Here is a 20864-nt window from a genome sequence, read left to right as displayed (position 1 = left end):
CGACGAGGCGGCGGCATGAGCGTCTCTGGCAGCCTCAGCCACCAGAGCCGTCCCACGACCGCCGCCAGCAGAACCCATGTCCCCCTCGCTGCCCACGGCTTCTTTCGCCCCATGAGCTCCCAGCGCCTGCAGCAGCAGCGCAACCAGCGTCCCACGTCGCTGCTCGGCCACAGCTCTCTGTACTCGGAGACTGCGCTGGAGCCAAACTCCAATCCCTACCGCTCCAGTACCGGATCCACCCAGACCAACCGCGGCGTCATGACACTGGGCCTCCACCACGAAGAGGATCTGCAGCCTCCACCCTCGCGTGGCACCGACATCACCGACAGGGACATGCCCGACCGCACCACGGCCAACTCGACCCCCACCGGCGCAGAAACTGTGCGCAGCCACGGCGAGAGCATCACGCCTCTACAGCGCCCCCGACCCCAGCACCTCAACCTGGCCAATGTTCACAGTCACGATGCCGGCAAGAACCAACCCGCTCCTAGCAAGTCCCCGCGCTCCTTTCGTTCTAGCTTCATGGTTTCCAGTCGCGAGGGCCGCTCAAACCAAATACGCCCCCATCAAGGCCACGAAAAACTCACGTCTGCCGAGCCATCCCCCCGACTGGCGCGTAAGGAGGCCACCAAAGAGGCAGTCAAGCGGGAGTTGGGTAAAAACTACCAGTACTTTTCCGGAAACACGGCATTCTGCTGGGGCGGTCGACTGCAGAACACGCGCGACAGGCCTGTCAATGTGGCGACGGCCATACTTATAATTCTGCCAGCCTGCCTTTTCTTCGGTTTCTCGTGCGTCCAAATTCCCTTGTCAAATACTCTCACTTCTGCTAACTTGTACACTAGGGCGCCTTGGCTCTGGCGTAATGTTTCTCCTGCGATACCCATTCTCTTTGCATACTTGCTTCTCGTTTCCGTGTCTTCTTTCTTACATGCATCTGCTTCAGATCCCGGAGTATGTAACACAGCCTTTTTCTGCGTCTAATATCACTAACACCCCGCCAGATACTTCCGCGGAATCTTCATCCTTTCCCCCCGCCTAATCCTAATGACGACCCGCTGAGCCTCGGTCCCCCGACGACCGAATGGACAATGGTGGTATCCGCAACTGGCGCTAATGCCGCCATGGAGGTGCCGACAAAATACTGCAAAAGCTGCAACATTTGGCGCCCTCCGCGCGCTCACCATTGTCGCGTATGCGACAATTGCATTGAGACCCAAGATCACCATTGCGTCTGGCTCAACAACTGCGTCGGTCGCCGCAACTATCGTTACTTCTTCGTCTTCGTTTGCGCCACTACTCTGTTGGCAATCTTTCTACTCGCTGCCAGCCTAACGCACCTATTGGTGTGGCGAACCCGAGCAGGTGTTTCCTTTGGTGCTGCCATAAACGAGTGGCGTGTACCCTTTGCCATGTGTATATATGGACTCCTCGGCTGGATGTACCCTTTCAGTCTTGGTGCATACCACCTTTTCCTAGTTGGGAGGGGTGAGACGACGCGTGAATACCTTAATTCCCACAAGTTTCTTAAGAAGGACCGACACAGGCCTTTTACTCAGGGTTCGGTTCTGAGAAACTGGTTAGCGGTACTGCAACGTCCACGCCCACCAACATATCTCCATTTCAAGAGGAGTTATGAACAAGGTGATCAACGATTTGGGCCTCGTAGAGATAAGCGAACAGCCCCGTTGGCACCAGAGCAGCAAGGAGGAGGTGTGGAAATGCAAGATGTTCGTGCTTCAGAGGTCTTTCAGGGCCCAGTGGGTCGAAATACTGTGGAAGTTGGTGCTGCTTAGATACACACGGAGATCAGCTTCTGATTTGTTTTACTATGATTAAAATAGCGGTATTGAGCTATTGTGCTTACACATCCCCCGTCCATGAGAATACTAGTCACTATAGATATGAGATATGAGCGTGAGGTCATGTATAATTACTCGAAGTATTGCAACATGCTTCCTGTGTACACTAAAGGACGAATAATTGAGCCATTTCCGGTCCCAGATCCGTCGGATTGCGAGAGGGGTGGGTGGTGCTCGTAACACTGGGATGGATAAGGAACAGCCTAATTGGCCGAATGACTAGCTACATATGTTTACCTCCTCAATCCTCCGACCGTCAACCCTCACCTCTGGAACGCCGCACCTCTCGACGCATGCATAGTACTTCTTGTGAACCTATCTGACCGCTGTATATAGTTCTACTATCCTTGTCCGCTTACTGCGAGTGAACTGTGGCAGTGTCGCTTGGTGAGCGCCATTGACCCGGCCAGACCGTCGACCTCCTCAGCGCGTCAGTGCCTCGCCCCTCAAAGACAACGACCGCGACACGCGTTACAATCCTCCTCACCAGCCAACATGGCCGAGCGCGACCTCTCGCCCACGTCGACATCTTCGACACGGTCCAACATTACCGTGCGGACAGACAAGCAGGTCGATGATCGCGCTATGTCTAGCGCGTCGCCCTCCATCTCCACGCCCCCCACGAGCCTCGGCGACGAAGCCAGCGTCCTTTCCGAGATGCCCAAGATCGAACAAGTTGTTGAAAGTTTTGAGGAGGCCACTGTGGTGGAAGTGGCATGCGACGCCGCCCCGTCAGCAGAAACCCCGACTCCTGAGCAAGCCAGTAGCGAGAGCCGCCGGCCCGCAAGGAGTTCGCGCAAATCTGTTACAACGTACAATGTCCAGATTCTCGCCGGAACTGCCATCCATACTCCGACAAAGTACCTCGAGAAGCATCACAAAAATGTCGTTCACGGCTCATTGGAGTCCCTTATAAAGAACGAGGCACCACCAACAAAGAGGAAATACCAAAAGCGGAAGTCTGTAGCGGCAGATGGCAGCGATCAAGCCGAAGAGCAGCTGGCTTCCGAATCTACTCAGGCAGCCCGGCGTCGCACTTCCTCGCGAGTTACGGATCTTCGAAAGGAGGTGCTCCGCAACATGTCAGGAGTTGGAGAGGCAGTGTCAAACACCTTTTCAGGAGGGAAGGCGCTACTCCAGGGAGGTCTCCGGCGCAGCGCATCAGCCCCTCAGCTGAAATCGTCCAAGTCAAAGTCAGCCACAAATTCCCTCAAGCGCTCACGTGCCGCAGTCGAGGAGAGCGACAGCCTCCCAGACAGCGAGACCCAAGAAGTTGCGAAGCCAAAAACCAAGGTCTGGCTGAAGCAAGGTCTGTACGTGGGCCAGGATCGTGATTTTGACCCTCGTCTCTCAGAAAGCCAAAATCGCGCAAAGAAGCGGGCCAAGAAGTCCAAGGAGAGCAAGGAAACCAACGCTCTACCCCTCCCGGTTTTTGCTACCGATCGCCTTTTGAACGAAGACCCAAAACATGTATTCCGTGATTTCAAACTTCCATTCGATACTTACCATCCTCTGCCTAGAAAAATCAAGGTGGATGGATGGGTCAAGTTGAACAAAAGTAGGTTCGCCAGAATTAACCAAGTGACACGGCTAACATTACCCAGACAGATTCATTGGCGATGCATCTGCCCTCTGGAAGCGGGACAAGCAAGACACTTCTCAATGCTATTGCGATGTCGATGATGGCTGCGGAGAGTCGTGCCACAATCGCATCATGGCCTACGAATGCGACAGTACGAATTGCCCACTTACCAATGAGCAATGCAACAATCGACCTTTTGCAGAGTTGAGGAAGCGTGCAAAGGGTAACCGCTACGACTACGGTGTAGAGGTTCTGAACACCGACGATCGTGGCTTCGGTGTACGCGCCATGCGAACTTTTGAGCCGCATCAAATCATTGTTGAATATGCCGGAGAGATCATCACACAGTCCGAGTGCGAGCGACGCATGAAGCAGGTGTACAAGAAAGACAAGGTGAGATTTCATCATTTTAGCCTAATTGGTTACACTAACATGTGATAGTGCTACTATCTGATGAGCTTTGATAACAAGATGATCATTGATGCGACTCGTGGAACTATTGCCCGCTTTGTTAACCACTCATGTGAGCCCAACTGCGAGATGATCAAATGGACTGTTGGGGGTGAGCCCCGAATGGCTTTGTTTGCTGGGTCTCGAGGAATCATGACCGGCGAAGAATTGACGTACGATTATAATTTTGAGTAAGTTTTTTTCAGGTTACTGCACGGTGAGGAATGATTCTAATTTAGACAGCCCATTTTCGCAAAAGAACATTCAAGAGTGTCGATGTGGTACCGAGTCTTGCCGTGGTGTGCTTGGTCCTAAACCTAAGAAACCCGTCGAGGAAAAGTCTCTTACTTCACCACTGATCGCCGGCACGAAGCGCAAACTTCAGGATCTGCTCGGTTCAAAAAGGGGTGGCTCCGAAAGCTCTCAGAATTCGCGGAAGAAGCGGAAGCTTCTTGCTGGGAAAATTGGTTCTATCAAAGCAAGAAACAAGTTGATTGCATCACAGACGGCCCGTGAGCGAGCTGAGCAAGAAGCAAGTGAGCACTCTCGGCAGACTGCATCTCGCGAAAACCGCGCTCTCAAGAGGTCGGCGCCAGCAACGACAGGCCGACAGGCTCGAGCAGCCAAGTCAAGTACTACTCGTCCCGCTGCTGTCAAGGTCACCACACGCCACACAACAGTTACCTTTCAGCGTAAGGTTTCGCGACCGGGCGCGTTGAAATCCGTAAAGAAGTTTTCCCGGACAGAATCCTGTGCACGCCAAGCCGAACCCAAGCCTAAAGGCAAAAAAGGAGTCCGATCCGCCCAACGACCTAGTACTCCCGACCGAGAGACGAGCGACAGCGCATCAGAATCCGAAGAAGACAATATGTCTGTAAATATCACGCCCGCCTCTTTGCGTAGTGCGACTAGGAAATCAGCTCAATCCAGCCCCGTTGTACGTGGACACCCAGACACCGAAATGCAAGCAAGTGGGATTTCTCGAAAATCTAACAAAGCTAGTTTGTACAGTCCAGCAAAGCTGCAGTCTGCGCAAAGTAAAGCCCGCATTGCACGGGGAAAGTAAGTCAGTCGACTCGACAGTTGACAGACGATGAATTGCTCTTAGTATACGGTGTAAAATGGTTGGTTTTGGCTTTTCCTTCTTCTTATATTCTTCTTAGGGTTATACCTATGGAAGAAAGGTAATACAGTTCTCCTTTCTCATTGGTTGGTTTTGTTCGTATAGCGCGTATAGCATGTATTGAGAGGAAGAAGTATACGGGGTCTATAACGAGGTATCATGCTTCCATCTTTGTTACAGGCGAGAAAAGACGGGTAGTTCAGGCAGGAGAGTGGTGTTTTCTTGTTAGCGAGTATGGTCTTTTTGTATGCGTCATTTCATCTTTCTTGTTCAACAATGAAATATGTAGTTATTGGCTGAATGCCCCCCACATATTAGTGTGTGTTTGCTTCAACGCGGATTCGTTTGCTGCCCCGACTGTGATGGGTGATGGCATTTTCGTATTGAAATGTGCATTATCAATGTTGGATTTTCTTTGATACAATGTCAAACTGCGTGATTGTCTTCTTGTCTAGTCTTGAATATGTCAGCGTCTTCAGTTTTGTCGCTGCGAATGCGGCAAGATTGTGAGGTCGTCTTGTCATTCCGAAGTTTGCATCTACTGGCGTGCATCCTCCCAGGTTGTCAAATCCATAGTGTACCGTGATTGGGCTGTCAGCACTAGTCTACAGAAATGTCACCTTGGGTTCGTCATCTTTAGAAAGAATGCAGTCCAAGAGCAACTAGCATCTATTTCTAAACATGACACTAGATTTCACCTCTACCCACTTGTATTACGTGTATAGCAATCGGGTAGTCCATTTGAAGTTTCAGTCTATTTTCGAGGCCAGGATGGCTGTATATTAGCATTTGAAACACCACACGTAAGCACACATTGCCCTCGACTGTCATAAAAGAAAAGAGAAGCATTGATTGGCGGATTCATTCATGTAGCGTCACGTCATCGCAACATCTCGTGAGGCGCGTTTTTTCCTCGAAGCAGTTGTCTACACCGCGGCACCACTTTAGGCCTAGCGCGCCAGCAACCTCGAGCTTGCATGCTAGGGTTATGTAGTCAAGGCTGTCGACGTGCATTTGTCGCGACTTTCTCTTTCTCTTTCACTTTCTTCTTCCCTCACTATTTGTAGAGTGCTTCAAGAGCACTGCTACACCCTCAACCACTCCCCGCCACGCCCCTCTGCGCCTTTCTGCGCGCACACGAAGCCTCCCGCTATGGGCTCCGCCGCCGCCGTCACTGCTCGCCGTAGCTCATGATGCCCACTGCTGCCCATCCTAACCCGCTTGCCTTGCACGCTCCTGCGCCCGCGACCGCCGACATGAATGGCTCTACACACCACCATCAGCAGTCGTCGCTCTCGGTGCCTGCTTCCGAGCAGTTGCGACCCAACACCGCCGTACCTGCCAATCCCTCGACAGCCAACGATGCAGACGACCCTCCACCGCCTGTCCGCCCGGCCTCGTCTGGTCACCCGCCCGCTCGCCCCGGCTTTGCGCGTGCAAAAAGCGACTTTGGGCCTCGTCATGCCGTCATGCCGCCCGATGGTACCGACGAGGAGAGCATTGATGGACACTTCAAGATTCGCCATGGCTGGCACGACCAACTGAACTCGGAGGAGTATAGCAACCTGCTCACGTCCAACTTCTTCATGTACTACACCGACAAGAAGCATGAGACGGGTGGGCATCCCAAGAACGACGACGGCGCGTTTCCCGTCCAGGAATGGCGCATGCGAGACCGCCTCAAGACCGTCTCCGCCGTACTTGCCCTCTGCTTGAACATCGGCGTAGACCCTCCGGACGTCATCAAGACGAATCCCTGTGCAAAAGAAGAGTGCTGGATCGACCCCACCGTCACTTCACAGACACCAGGTCACACACCTATGAATCAGATTGGCAAGGCTCTTCAGACACAGTACGAGCAGCTTAGCATGCGCACGCGCTACAAGTTGCTACTCGACCCTACGACAGAGGAGACGAGAAAGTACACATCGACGCTGAGGCGCAATGCCCGCAACGAGCGTGTCTTGTTCCACTACAATGGCCATGGCGTGCCCAAACCTACGTCATCGGGTGAAATCTGGGTGTTTAACAGAAATTACACTCAGTACATACCCTTGTCGCTCTACGACTTGCAATCCTGGATCGGCGCCCCCAGTCTCTTTGTCTATGACTGTTCTGACGCTGGTCTCATAATCAGCAACTTCAACCGCTTTGCTGAAAAGCACCAGGCGGAATTTGAGGAAGCCCGTCGTAGAGACCCTAGCGTCGAGCACGTCGATTTTGCCGATTGTATCCATCTTGCAGCATGCAGGGAAAAAGAGTCTCTTCCCACAAACCCAGAGCTTCCGGCCGACGTCTTCACCTCCTGCCTGACCGACCCTATCACCATGGCCGTGCGATTTTTCATATTGCAGAACCCCCTTCCAACTAAAGTCAGCCTTCGAGATGCTCATAACATTCCAGGCAAGGTCTCCGAGCGTAGAACGCCTATTGGTGAATTGAACTGGATATTCACAGCCATTACTGACACCATTGCGTGGAATTCTCTTTCCAAACCCTTGTTCAAGAAGCTGTTCCGTCAGGATTTGATGGTCGCAGCTCTCTTCCGCAACTACCTTCTTGCACAGCGAGTCATGCGTGCCTACCATTGTCACCCTGTGTCGCATCCTGAAATCCCCCAAACACATGACCACCCGCTGTGGCGCAGCTGGGACCTTGCTGTTGAACTCATTTTGGCCCAACTGCCAGCTCTTCAAGCTGAAGCTCGCGGTGAACGCGAGTACAACTACAAACACTCTGATTTCTTCTCAGAGCAGTTAACTGCTTTCGAGGTCTACCTGACCCAGGGCGCAGTCGAACAAAAAGTACCAGAACAGCTTCCCATAGTACTACAAGTACTGCTGAGTCAGGTCCACCGACTGCGTGCCCTCATCTTGCTCTCGAGCTTCCTTGACCATGGTCCTTGGGCTGTGAATCTTGCGCTGAGCATTGGCATCTTCCCGTATGTGCTAAAACTGCTGCAATCACAAGCAAATGAGCTCAAACCGGTCATGGTCTTCATCTGGGCCCGAATTCTTGCCGTGGATCAGTCATGCCAGGCTGATCTTCTCAAAGACAATGGCTATCAATATTTCATCAGCATATTTAACCCCAATTCTGGTATATTGCTAAAAACAACCATCTTGCTATCCATAAGCTAAGTAACAACAGGTATCCCTATCCAAAATGCCAGCGAACACCGTGCTATGTGCGCCTTTATCATTTCCATGTTCTGCAAAGATTACAACCAGGGACAACGTGCCTCGCTCAACACAGAGTTGGTCGAGAGTTGCTTGGACCATCTCAAAGACATGCAAAATCCATTGCTGAGGCAGTGGTCGTGTCTCTGCTTGAGTAAGCTCTGGGTAAACTACGAGGAAGCAAAGTGGGTTGGCATACGATGCATGGCACATGAGCGGCTATGCGAGCTTGTCGTGGATCCTGTCGCTGAAGTCCGGGCTGCAATGCTGCATGCACTGGCATCATTCCTAGGTATTCGTGATGTTACGCCCCAGGTGGCTAACATTGAAGAATCCATCGCCTCCATGATTTTGGTCATGACGATGGATGGTAACAGCATGGTCCGAAAGGAATTACTCATCTTCTTTTCAACATTCGTCGCTCGCTACAAGAGCCGTTTCATCGTCGCTGCATTCGAGCAATTCTCAGAAGAGAACACCGATTCGAGTGCAAAGCAATCGGATGACAAGACCGGCGACTCATTGTACATGAAGAGCCGAACAGGAACCACGGGTATCTCCGAGTCAACATCCTGCTCGCAGAACACCATCTACTCGGCGATATGGAAGGAACTGTTGGTCATGTCAGTTGACCCATATCCAGAAATTGCGCGCGATGCTGGAATCGTGGTTGATTACATTCTGATGGCATTGATGGATTCATCTCTGGCCAAATTTGTACAACCGCAGTTGGATGAGACTCTCCAACACGCGCCAGCCCCTCGTCCAATGCGCCGTGTAGTCGACGAAGGCCCCGCCCCTCAAAAACAATCAAATCCTCCGACACCCACAAAGGACTCCACATACTTGTCTCTTTTTGGCGGCATTAGGAAATCTACAAGCGTGGGTGCCTCGCTCAAGAACCTTTGGGCCAGTCATGACTCAGCAGGCTCCAAACAGGGCTCGTTAGGAAGGACTGGTACGGAGAGTTCTCAGATGTCTACTGCATCACGCCCCCAAACACCAGAGAAGTACAATGCCGATGAACAGCCAACATCTCGGGGCTTCAAGAACCGCAATTTGGCAGAAAGGCCAGAAATACCACTGAAGAGTGTATTCTTTGAGTGGTCTGTGGAATACTTTAGAGAGCCCCAGATGAAGCCGACCGAAGCCGATGAGCCGGGCAGCACAGATTACAATGGCAGACTTTGGCGCAGGAACCGCAATGATAAGATCATTGCCGAGACCCAGCCGCTTAAGGACATTGCTATCTCCAACCGCTGGGATGTGCCCCGCGGATATGTCGACAACCTCAGTCAGCCTGCAAAGATGTTCTTCCACCAATTTGAAGATCATCTTGTCGTAACCGATACGCGAGATACTGTCAACATTTTTGATTACTCGAAATCTGTCAATCGCATCAACAGCTTCTCCAACGGGAACCCACCTGAATCAAGAATAACTGACGTCCGGTTCATCAACGAAGACGACCAGGCACTGCTGATGACCGGGTCATCTGATGGTGTCATCAAGATATTCCGCAACTACGATCGAAAGGGAGAAACGGAACTAGTTACTGGATTCCGAGCCCTGACGGATCTCGTCTCTAGCAACAAGAATGCCGGGCTAGTATTTGACTGGCAGCAAGGTAGAGGCTTGATTCTGGTCGCTGGTGACGTCAAGGTCATTCGAGTGTGGAATGCCGGGACTGAAGTGTGCACGAATGTGAGTTGAATTTTGTCATTAATTTATTTACTGTGACTGACTTTTACAGGACCTCCCGGCGCGATCCGGTTCTTGTATCACATCATTGACGTCCGACCAAGTAGAGGGTGACGTGTTTGTTGCTGGCTTTGGTGATGGTGCCATACGTGTGTATGACCAGCGCCAAAAGCCTGCTACCGCCATGGTCAAAGTCTGGAAAGAACACAAGCAATGGATCACCAACGTGCATCTCCAGCGTGGAGGACAGCGTGAACTTGTAAGCGGCTGTCGTGGTGGTGAAATCAAGCTATGGGATATCCGTTGGGACCGCAGTGTGAAGACCATCCAGGCAACTTCCGATACTCTGAGAACTCTGAGTGTCCATGAACATGCCCCTGTATTTGCTACGTAAGTTTCTTTGACGACCTCAAGGATAACACAATGTACTAATCATCCCAGTGGCACACAACGACACCGAGTCAAAATCTTCAACATCAACAACGGCCAACCTGTATCTCACCTTGAGCCGTACTCTGGCTTCCTTCGTGACCGCTCCTCCCCCATTTCTGTTACCGCTTTCCATCCTCATCGACTGATGATTGCCGCAGCCGCAGCACACGACACTCATGTCAACATTTTCTCGTGTCACGAGCCCAAGAATGCCACTGTCAAAACAGTGAAGCTTTGGGATGGAGGTGCTACTGCATCGAGTCGATCATCCATACACGGCTGATCAAGGTTTTCACTATATTTTTTTTGGTGTTTGGGGAGGATGTTGTGACAGTGGGAGGATTGCGCAGTGGGTTACTCCTTTCTATGGTGCATACAGCGGGGCTCATGGAAGGCCCATCTTGTTATTATACCCAGTCACATTAATAAGTAATATGGTATGAAGTAATGCATCCATTGTTAACAACCTTTGCTTGCCATGCTGTGAGTAAAGTGACTAGTGGGTGTGCTTGAGCCACAGAGCGTGGTGGCTGGGGTGCCTATGACGCTGCGGGGGATGGCGGGGCTGTGAATCATTCATGTATGCCCCACTATCGAATTCCGACTGACAATTCCACACCACGCAGCTTTGGAACGCGCCCTATAGCTCAGATCACCCGACACAAACACAATGAGTGACGCACCACCAGCCGGCGGCGAGGCACCCTCCAAGAATGCGTTGAAGAAGGCGCAGAAGGAGAAGGAGAAGGTTGGTGCTCTGTTTTTTGCTTCACATTGGATCGACTAACATTTGCGCAGGCGGAGAAGAAGGCCGCAGCAAAAGCCCGTGAACTCGCTGAGCGCACCAAGAAGGAAGCGGATGACGCTGCCGATGTCTCTGTTGGCTCATACGGTGAGCTCCCTCTGATTGGATCCAAAGACTACAAGCCTACAGGAACCCCTCGCACCGACCTCACTGCCATTGCCGACAATGAGGACAAGGAGATCACATTCCGATGCTGGGTCGAGAATGCGAGAGTTCAATCAGCCAAGCTTGCTTTCCTGAACCTGCGCCAGAACCTGAACACCGTTCAGGCCGTCGTTGCGGCCAGCGACAAGCTCAGCAAGCAGATGGTCAAGTTTTGCGGCAACGTCAGCACTGAGAGCACTCTGGTTGTCACAGGTCTGGTCAAGCGAGTCAAGGAGCCCATCAAGAGCGCGACCATTAGCGATTTTGAGATCCACGTCCAAAAGCTGTTCGTCGAGGCCAGTGCCGAGATTCCCCTACCTCTCCAGGTGTCTGATGCCGAACGACCCATGCCTAGCGACGCGGCAGTGGAGGAGGGCGAGAAAGAGGGAGAGGGAGACGAGCGTCCGCTTGTCAGTTTGAACACAAGGTTGAACAACAGGACACTTGACCTCCGGGCTAAGATCAACCAATCGATTTTCGTCATCAAGAGCGGCGTATGTGCCCTGTTCCAGGAGTTCCTCTCAAAGAAGGGCTTCGTTCTAGTCCACACACCCAAGATACTGTAGGTGATTCCTGTTCTCTAGGCTTATGTGGGCTAACATTATGTCAAGTGGAGCTGCTTCCGAAGGAGGAGCCAACGTCTTTGAACTGAAATACTTCGGTCGCCCCGCATACCTTGCTCAGTCACCACAATTCTACAAGCAGATGCTGATCGCATCCCGCTTCCAGAAAGTTATGGAGATTGGCCCTGTGTTCCGTGCCGAAAACTCCAACACTGCCCGCCATTTGACAGAGTTCACCGGTCTCGATCTGGAGATGGAGTTCCAAGAGAACTACCACGAGGTCATGAGCGTCTTGGAAGACCTTATGCTCTTCATCTTTAACGAACTCAACGCGCGCTACAGCAAAGAGACAGAGCTCGTCAGAGGCGTCTACCACGTTGAGCCATTCAAGCTGCCTGAGTCTGGAAAGGTGCCCAGGATTCCCTTCCAGGAGGGTATCAAGATGCTTCGCGAAGCTGGCGAGGAGCTCGGTGACTACGATGACCTGACGTAAGTTTGGTTTACTCTTTGTCATCAGTGCGCATATCTAACATATTGCCTAGAACCCCACAAGAAAAGCACCTCGGCCGTCTTGTCCTCGAAAAATACGGCACCGATTTCTACACACTCGACCAATTCCCACTCGCCATTCGTCCCGCGTACACGATGCCATCACCCGCCGATCCAAACCTGTCCAACTCATACGACATGTTTATGCGTGGCCAAGAAATTTGCTCAGGCGCACAACGTATTCACTCGTCCGCTCTCCTCGCCGAGCAGATGCGTAAGCATGACCCCCCGATTGACCCTGCCGGTGCGGGAACAAAGGACTACGTCGACTGCTTCAAGTATGGCTGCCCGCCGCATGCTGGAGGTGGTTTCGGTCTAGAGCGTATTGTACAGTTTTGGCTGGGTTTGCCGAATATCCGTATGTGCAGCCTGTTCCCACGTGACCCTCAGAGAGTTGTGCCCTAGGCGTGTTGTTGAGGTCGCGTGAAAGTCTGGGTTTAGCGAAAGACAATGGGCATCTTTGTGAGATGACGGGCGTATGTTTGTAGTGAAAAAAAAAGAATACCAAAAATTAGAATATCCGTCGCAAAAGAGGAAAGTAAATCTTTTTCTTACGAGCTTGATCACCAAAGATTATATATGGGGTGAGGACAGCTATTTTGCGACTGTGTGATTGCTCACTCTTAGCTTTATTCTATTTGTTAAATATTGTTCCCTCCTAGTGCTCCTTGCTAGCGATGTATCACATGCGAAATGGTAGCCCAATAATTTTGGTGGGATCGGCTACTTCATTTTCAGCATCTTGTCGCGCCAGAGGAAACCCCCTTTATTTCAATAGGTTCCCTGATCGAACCATGACCTAGGGTTGGCGGCGACGGAAGTCAGCCCCTTCTCTTTGGATTGCTGAGCTTTCGTCCGTGGATAGAAGGGAATTGCGGTTCGCCTCAGTTCCCTGACTCCTATCGCGTATGGAAACTCCTACCAGATTCGTCTCGTGGTAGTAGGCGTGAGTATAATGCGAGGTCCGATTTTACGCCTCACGTCCCTCCTCTTGACTTGAACGATGCTGCCGTCAGCTCTAAAAAAATCTTCTCTGACGCCGAAATATCGAGCGAATGCTCTCCTCTTCCAAAAGAGCATCCGATGGGCCAGTCCTGCCCTAAGAACAAAGCTTCAACGTCGCCGCGGCAAGCTTCTTCTGACCCTCCTCCCCCAATGCCTGTTCATCAACCTCTTGTATCGCCTTCCCAATCGCCAGCGTCGCCCTCACACTCCCCGCATCCACATGCACAAGTCCATTCCTTCCCACTGTAACCTCAAACCCAATTTTCGCGCCCAGCGTCTCCAGCAGCGTAATCCCGCCGCGTGCAGCAAGCATACGCCTCGCCATTCCCAAGCTAACCTTAAACACCATGCCACCCTTCAACAAGCCGAGGCCTTCGCTTTTGCCGGTGGAAGGGTCCACGCAGGTGAGTTCGGGAGGCAGGTCTTTGCCTGCGCTTGCGACGCGGCAGTATACGAGCGAGTTTGGGGGGAGCTGAGGGCGCGTTTTCTTTGTTGCGCCTTCGAAGGCGAGGTGGGGGAGGGTGGCGGGCGGAGTCGAGGGGGTGAGGAGGCAGTTGAATGTTTCGGCGGCGGAGCTGGAGACGGTGGCTATGACGAGGTCGCTTGTGTAGGGGAGGTACTGTACATGGTTGTTAGTCGGGACCGCGGTTTGCTATTCTTTATCCTTGAGAAAGAAGAAGACGCGCTCGACGCAAAATATATGTGAAATATTTCAGTCCTATATAGGAGGTGAAACTGACTCTTCCGCTGTTGTATTCGATTGAGGCGGCATTCTTCCTGTTGTCGGTGACCAGGGCGCCTGCAATGGTAGCTGTGACCGTGTCGGGAGGTATATGGCGTAGACCGGGTCCAATTGTCAATGTCTTTTTCTTGCCTGTACCCTGGGGTAAAGCGCTTTTTGGGACTTCATCGCCTGGAAGGACGATTGTGGGTGATAAAGCCATGGTGAAGTTGGGTATATGGTGTTGTAGTAAAGTACTAACTTTTTGGTGGTTGAAGCAAGCATGTGCAGTGAGCTCATTCCGAAGTGCGCCCGTGCGCTTCCGAGAAAAATGCACCTCCGTACCTCGTCGCCGAACAAGAGTGGAATTTCCTTAGCCGCGAAAAGAAATCGACTTTACACGCGCTACGACTTGACGACAAAGCAACCCAGACAACCCTTTTTGCCCCTGTTTCTTCGTTTGAATCGGGCAATTGTCTGCATCTCCGTGACATTTCGTCTTTCTTTTTTTTCGTCCACGATAAGACTCCCTTCCCCCGCGCAAGATGAGTGCACAAGCAGACCCCGCGCAGCGGGTTGCGATAGGAATCTCCTTTGGCAACTCGTACAGCTCTATTGCTTTCACCACTGGTGTGAGTATTTTCTAATAGATATGATGCTTCCTGAGACACGGCTGACACCAATGTAGGAGGGCAAGGCAGAAGTTATTGCCAACGAAGACGGAGGTGCGCCGTTGTGATGCTCGCCCACATTCTCTCGCCAATACTAATCTTTTGCACAAAGACCGTCAGATTCCCACCGCCCTGTCCTACGTCGAGGGCGAAGAACTCCACGGTGGCCAGGCCAAGCCCCAGATTGTCCGCAATGCAAAGAACACCGTCGCATACTTTCGCGATTTCCTCGGCCAAGAGTACGGCTATTCGTCCCCCCTCTCTGTGTGTTCCTACGTGACTGACGTTATCCAAGTTACAAGTCGATAGACCCCTCGCCATGCCACCAGTCTGCCCACCCCATCGAGCACGAGAACAGCATTGCGTTCAGCATCCGCGACGGTACTGAGGAGCAGGAAAACACCGTTTCCATTGTCGATATCACTACACGTCACCTTAAGCGACTACGAACCTCTGCCTCTGACTACCTTGGAAAGGATGTCAACGCTGCCGTCATCACCGTTCCCACAAACTTCTCCGACGCCCAGAAGGAGGCGCTCAAGAAGGCTTCAACAAGTGCTGGTATGGAGGTCCTGCAGTTCATCAGCGAGCCCACCGCTGCTGTCCTGGCCTACGACGCTCGCCCCGGTGCGCAGCTCGCAGACAAGGTCGTTGTCGTTGCCGACCTGGGTGGCACCCGTGCCGATGTTGCTGTTGTCGCATCCCGTGGCGGCATCTACACTATCTTGGCAACAGTTCACGACTACGATGTCAGTGGCTTCAAGCTCGACCAAGTCCTCATGGACCACTTTGCCAAGGAATTCATGAAGAAGCACAAGTCCGCCGGTGACCCTAGGGAAAACGACCGATCGCTGGCCAAGCTGAAGCTCGAGTGCGAGGCTGTCAAGAAGGCCCTCTCCATTGGTACCACAGCAAACTTCTCCGTCGAGAGCTTAGTAGGTGGCGTCGACTACACTGCCACCATCAACCGCACCCGATATGACCTCCTGGGCAACAAGCTCTTTGGTGCCTTTGCTCGTCTCATCACCCACGCGGTTGAGAAGGCTAAGTTGGATCCCCTTGACGTATCCGAGATTGTGTTGGCTGGTGGAAACTCTCACACACCAAAGGTCGCCTCTACCGTGGGCGCAGCTTTCCCTGAGTCCACCGTTGTCTTAGCTCCCTCCACCTCCCCCTCAGCCATCAACCCTTCAGAGCTGGCCGTCCGCGGTGCTGCCATTCAGGCCAGTCTTATCCAGGAATTCGAGCTCGAGGATATTGAGCAGAGCACCCACCCCATGGTCACCGTCACCCCTCACCTCTCTACCGCAGTCGGTGTACTATGCATTTCTGGCGATGAGTCTTCGGGTGTCTTCCACCCCATCGTCGACGCAGAGACACCATTACCCGTCCGACGAACTGCGACCATCTCGACCCCACGCGAGGGTGGTGACGTTCTTATCAAGCTTGCTGAGGGATCAAGGCACATCAAGGTTACCAAGCCAGAGCCCAAGCCCAAGGCTGAGAAGAATGAGGATGACGAGGAAGACAGCGATGAGGATGAGAGTGAGGAAGAGGAGGAAGAGCTGAGGGAAAAGACATGGAAGGTCGGCCAGGCCCTCAGCGAGGCCGCAATCCGTGGCGTCAAGAAGGGTGCAAAGGTCGAGGTCCAAATCAACATTGGTGCCGACCTAAGCATAAATGCCATTTTCCGCGAGGTCGGAGGAAAGGGCGGTGTGCGTGGTACTGTACAAGGAAGCAAAGTGAATGGTAGCGCATAAACGGAGTGTTGTTTGGATTGAGTCCCAACTTTCTCCCCCTTGACGATTTACACATTCAATCTTTTGAGCGGCGGCAATACACGGCATATAAGGCTAGACTTTTTTGTCGCTTTTCTCTCTATTCTAGGTTATAGGTATCTGCGAAAAAAATTAGGATCTATAGATGTGTGGTATCTGCTGAGTTTGAGACTGTACAATGCTTGGGAATCTGTAGTCTCGGGCTTCGTGATGCGTGGATACTGACGCGTTTACCGTAGTCTGTTCTTAGTGGTTCTAGTGCCGAGGTATTTGTTTCGATATCCATGTTATTGTCTGTCGAAGAGACAAGGACCTATCTTGAATAATTCTTAAGTACAACTTCGTTGTCATGCGATGGCCGTATCGAGTACAGTAACAACGGAGACAATGCAGCAAATCGCCCAAATATCTAACTCTTTATCCATGACATCTCCTCCAACTACCGATTCTGCAACAACCGAAACCTCGGTCTCATCTTCCTCCCCAGTGCCGTCCCATGAATCCACTCTTCATAGTCCACATTTCGCGTCGTACCAATCAAAGACCAAACATCCTCATAATGCCACCTCCCCTCGATCCAATTTTCCCTGTCCAATTCTTCAACAAGCAGAGACTCCAACGCCCCCAACTCCTCCGCATACTCTTTATCCCACTCCGTGCTAACCCCAATATTCAAATACCGCAACCGACCAAGCCACCCCTCATCAATGAGCGAATATAAATCCGTCGGCGTAAAACTGCGCGCAGGATCGCCCTGGCGCCCACTCGACACAAGCGTAAGACTAGTAAGCGGCCTCGCCTCCTGCCATCGGCTTGGCGAAAAATCTATGGGCATAGAACCGAACCGCGAGTCGATGTAATCAAGTGCTATAGTCAGCGACACGAGCTTTGGTAGCCATTCCAGAACACCGTTTAACCGTCCTTGTTTCACAGCCGGTAAATCACGCAGTTCAACGGATGTAAGGTTCGTAGCGAGGGTGCTGAGTAAAGGTCTTACGCCGGAGTGGTCGAGCGCGGGACAGTGGTGTATACTTATCGAGGAGAAAGTCGGGGGGAAGTTGTCGGGTTGTTGGAGCATATCCCAGAGGAATTGGCCGGAGACTGAACCTGAGAGGGCGAGATGCTGGAGGCGAGGGGGCCAGCGCAAGGTTGATGTTGGGGAGGTGGCTTTTTCGTAGCGGGAGGAGCAGCGGGGGAGGTAGAGTTCACGGAGTTGGGGGAGCTGGCGGATGGTTTGGTTGAGGGATTGAAAGTCGATACATTCTGAGACTCTACCGAAGCTGGGGTGTTAGGTTGGCGTTTTAGGATAGGTTGGTTGTTTAGAGGGTGGAGGGTGGCTTACAGGCTCAGGTCTAGGACGCGCAAACGAGAGCATTTGCTTAGGCTGGCCCAGCAGTTTATGGCAAAACTGGCTTGGGGTGCTACGAAGACCTCTAGAGAAGATTTGGTGCGTCCTAGCAATCTGGCTGTTGTAGATTTTGCACCTTGGTGTACGATGTGAGATAAGTCTAAGTCTTTGACTAAGCCAGATAATGGTGACGGCTATTTTTTGTTAGTCTCTTCTAGTATCATTAATCGTGGGGCTGAATGTCTACAAGGATAACTACCTTAATGCGTGCATTAACAGAAGGACTTATTGTGCGAACGAAAAGGTCATATGCACGGCCCAAAAGGAACGGTGCCTCGTATAGTGGCTGTATGGCTACCTAATAAGACGAACAAAGTTAGTAAACAGGTAATAGATCAAAACGATCAAGATGAAACCTGACATACATCGTACCATTGCCTGCCCTGTCAGCTCACGTGAACAAGAAAGCATCTAGACCATCGCATACCTATTAACGGCGGAGAAGCGGGCCAAGGTAATTTGCCTCTCAAGCCTGCTCCATGACTCAAGATGGGACAGTATCTCAAGCAGCAACTCATCGGGCAGGTAGTTGGCATAGTTTCCCGTATTACACGCAGCCATAGCTTACTGATCCGGTTGTTATATGAGATATGAAACTATCGCGTAAGTGATGTTCCTGGAGAGCGTTGAGCGCAAGCGTGCGGTTGAGATGACGCACTAGCACGTAGGTTTGTTTGCGCTTATCTCCTTGCTAAAACCCGAGCTTGGGGAAACACCATGCACAAGCCGTCACGCTAGTCATTCCTGCACGTGGACGCGCCGTTGCGCGACAATTAAACCACCTATTGAAGCTAGGCACAAGGTTGCACATCGACGGACGATTTGCTTTTCGAGATGCAACAAAGGACAAGTTACTTGTCCAGGATGCCAGCCCCACACACATTCTCTCCGCAACAGACATGTGCTACTCCACACCCGGACTGTTAATCTACCCGGCTCGGACCGGGGTTGTGTTTATGGAAATCGATAGATAGACTTACAGCACGGAATTCACGGTGGTCACAGCGGACAGCAAACCAGTGGGAAGTTTGCTATATGCCGCCCAAGGAATAACATCAAGGTACTGCACAACATGGCAGGCCTTCACACTCGACTATACCTGCCAAGCCAGAGCGCCTAGCACGATCCCTGCTTACTTCAATGTCATTTCTCACCCTTTGCTTGCCATCGGTCCTTTTTCGCTATGCAAAATTCCGGCCCTAACAATTCTGACGGGAAGCAAAGCCGTCGGATATTAGCAAAACATGAGCGACTGTGGAGCTGACATACTTGTAGGACCACTCCCTAGCTATAAATCATATAACACGGCACGGATGACATTCCTACTCTACCGTGTAGTTCGCGCGTACAGCCAAGCCATTGGATGTACCTAGGTAGACTGGCGGGGTTTTTGTCCGATAATTGATTGTTTTAAGTCTTCACCCTTGCAGATCACTTATAAAGTTTAAGTCGCCTGCGACACTGGTACAAGTCCCCTTTCCTTGGAGGGCTATTTCCCGGGGTTGGCCAAATTAGCCCAATTCACACTACTTTTTCTTGCTTGCGCAGATAAAAGGAATCCACACTGCCCTCCTGTTCCTTTTTTGTCTCGGACAGCCCCAGAAGTTCGAATCTCCCACATCATGAAGGCGACTATCACCGCGCTAGCTTTATTAGGATCGGCGGCCGCTGAGCGCCTCCTCCTCGCATCTTATGGCACCGGCTCGAATCTGGGCGCCGTTACAACTCTCGAACTCTATCCCAGCACTGGTTCTAAATGCAGCCGCAAGCTGGAGGTTATTCACAACAGCCAAGAATGCGGTCCCCTTCCTACTTGGCTCGATACAAGCCTCGGTTCGAATAAGGTCATCTGTCTGGATGAATCAGGCAATGCCAACATCACGACATTCAATCTCCAGGCCGATGGTAGTCTGAAGAAGATTTCCAGTTCGCCTGCGCTGGGCGGTGCTGTATCTTCAGCAGTTTATAACAACGGGTCGGCTATAGCACTCGCTCACGTAAGTGCCTTTTATCCGTATAAGACAGAGTTTCTTACCCGTACTTCTATACTAACCTCACATCAACAGTATGGACCTCCAGCAATATCTTCCTACTCCGTACACGGCAACAGCCCCCTTCAGTCCCTCCAAAACATCACCTTCGCCGACCCAGAAAAGATTCACCAAGCCGTCCTCGACCCAACAGGACAGTACATGATCTTCCCCAGTCTGGGCGCCGACCGCGTCCACGTCTACGCCATCAACCCCACCACCGGCCAACTAACCCAACGCGACTCTCTGGTCTCCCCAACCGGCTACGGCCCTCGCCACGCCGCCTTCTGGACCTCCAAGCAATCAGGCTCCACCTTCCTCTTCGTCGTCTACGAATTGGCCAACAAAATCATCAGCTACAAGGCTACCTACCTCGCCAACAACGCCGGCATCAAGTTCACACCCGTCGACGAAGTAAGCACCTACGGCAAGTCCACGCTCCCCAACAAAAAACTGTCCGCCTCGGAAATCTCAATCTCCCCCGACAATGCGTTTGTGCTTGCTGGAAACCGCAACGGCACCATCTTCACCGTCGACAACCCGGATCCCAAGAATAGCACAAAAGTCCCGAGTGACTCGATTGTCACGTACAAGCCGTCGGCGGACGGTAAACTAAAATTTGTCCAGCTGGCCAAATCTGGGGGTTACTTTCCGCGCCACTTCCAGCTCAGCAAGGATGGCTCCATGATTGCGGTTGCGAATCAGAAGAGTAACAATGTGGCGATTTATGCGCGGGATGTCAAGACGGGGATTATCAAGGATGATAAGCCTGTGGCAAATACTGCGGGTCTTGGCCCGGGAGAGCTCATGTGAGTATATCTTTCTTTCTTTCTTTTCCTGGTCTAAAATGTTCGAGTCGAT

General features: G+C 51.9%; 7 protein-coding genes across 7 annotated transcripts; 5 read left to right on the top strand and 2 right to left on the bottom strand.

Annotated features, from left to right (window-relative positions):
• Positions 1-111: 111 nt before the first annotated feature.
• Positions 112-4089, top strand: COCMIDRAFT_34667 (uncharacterized protein; the record flags this gene model as incomplete). The annotated part of the gene is made up of 6 exons (XM_007687401.1): positions 112-381; positions 541-791; positions 1064-1713; positions 2290-3409; positions 3471-3837; positions 3886-4089. 6 exons carry the CDS (start codon positions 112-114, stop codon positions 4087-4089), a joined length of 2862 nt encoding a protein of 953 aa, XP_007685591.1.
• A 2397-nt stretch (positions 4090-6486) lies between these two features.
• On the top strand, positions 6487-10612 carry COCMIDRAFT_88816 (uncharacterized protein; the record flags this gene model as incomplete). Its single annotated transcript, XM_007687453.1, has 4 exons — positions 6487-8116; positions 8168-9900; positions 9950-10287; positions 10339-10612. The coding sequence occupies 4 exons, from the start codon at positions 6487-6489 to the stop codon at positions 10610-10612; spliced, it is 3975 nt and encodes a 1324-aa protein (XP_007685643.1).
• A 387-nt stretch (positions 10613-10999) lies between these two features.
• On the top strand, positions 11000-12795 carry COCMIDRAFT_89005 (uncharacterized protein; the record flags this gene model as incomplete). Its single annotated transcript, XM_007687452.1, has 4 exons — positions 11000-11077; positions 11128-11840; positions 11890-12330; positions 12384-12795. 4 exons carry the CDS (start codon positions 11000-11002, stop codon positions 12793-12795), a joined length of 1644 nt encoding a protein of 547 aa, XP_007685642.1.
• A 694-nt stretch (positions 12796-13489) lies between these two features.
• COCMIDRAFT_34663 (uncharacterized protein) lies at positions 13490-14339 on the bottom strand (the record flags this gene model as incomplete). Its single annotated transcript, XM_007687400.1, has 2 exons — positions 13490-14014; positions 14136-14339. 2 exons carry the CDS (start codon positions 14337-14339, stop codon positions 13490-13492), a joined length of 729 nt encoding a protein of 242 aa, XP_007685590.1.
• A 322-nt stretch (positions 14340-14661) lies between these two features.
• COCMIDRAFT_88845 (uncharacterized protein) lies at positions 14662-16547 on the top strand (the record flags this gene model as incomplete). Its single annotated transcript, XM_007687451.1, has 4 exons — positions 14662-14748; positions 14805-14841; positions 14900-15026; positions 15083-16547. The coding sequence occupies 4 exons, from the start codon at positions 14662-14664 to the stop codon at positions 16545-16547; spliced, it is 1716 nt and encodes a 571-aa protein (XP_007685641.1).
• A 457-nt stretch (positions 16548-17004) lies between these two features.
• COCMIDRAFT_88918 (uncharacterized protein) lies at positions 17005-18534 on the bottom strand (the record flags this gene model as incomplete). Its single annotated transcript, XM_007687450.1, has 5 exons — positions 17005-17836; positions 17908-18107; positions 18173-18271; positions 18339-18351; positions 18401-18534. 5 exons carry the CDS (start codon positions 18532-18534, stop codon positions 17005-17007), a joined length of 1278 nt encoding a protein of 425 aa, XP_007685640.1.
• A 1061-nt stretch (positions 18535-19595) lies between these two features.
• On the top strand, positions 19596-20816 carry COCMIDRAFT_88770 (uncharacterized protein; the record flags this gene model as incomplete). The annotated part of the gene is made up of 2 exons (XM_007687449.1): positions 19596-19970; positions 20040-20816. 2 exons carry the CDS (start codon positions 19596-19598, stop codon positions 20814-20816), a joined length of 1152 nt encoding a protein of 383 aa, XP_007685639.1.
• Positions 20817-20864: the final 48 nt, after the last annotated feature.

The sequence above is a fragment of the Bipolaris oryzae genome (assembly GCF_000523455.1).
Source record: "Bipolaris oryzae ATCC 44560 unplaced genomic scaffold scaffold_29, whole genome shotgun sequence".
NCBI lineage: Eukaryota > Fungi > Ascomycota > Dothideomycetes > Pleosporales > Pleosporaceae > Bipolaris > Bipolaris oryzae.
This window is presented reverse-complemented; position numbering and strand designations above follow the sequence as displayed.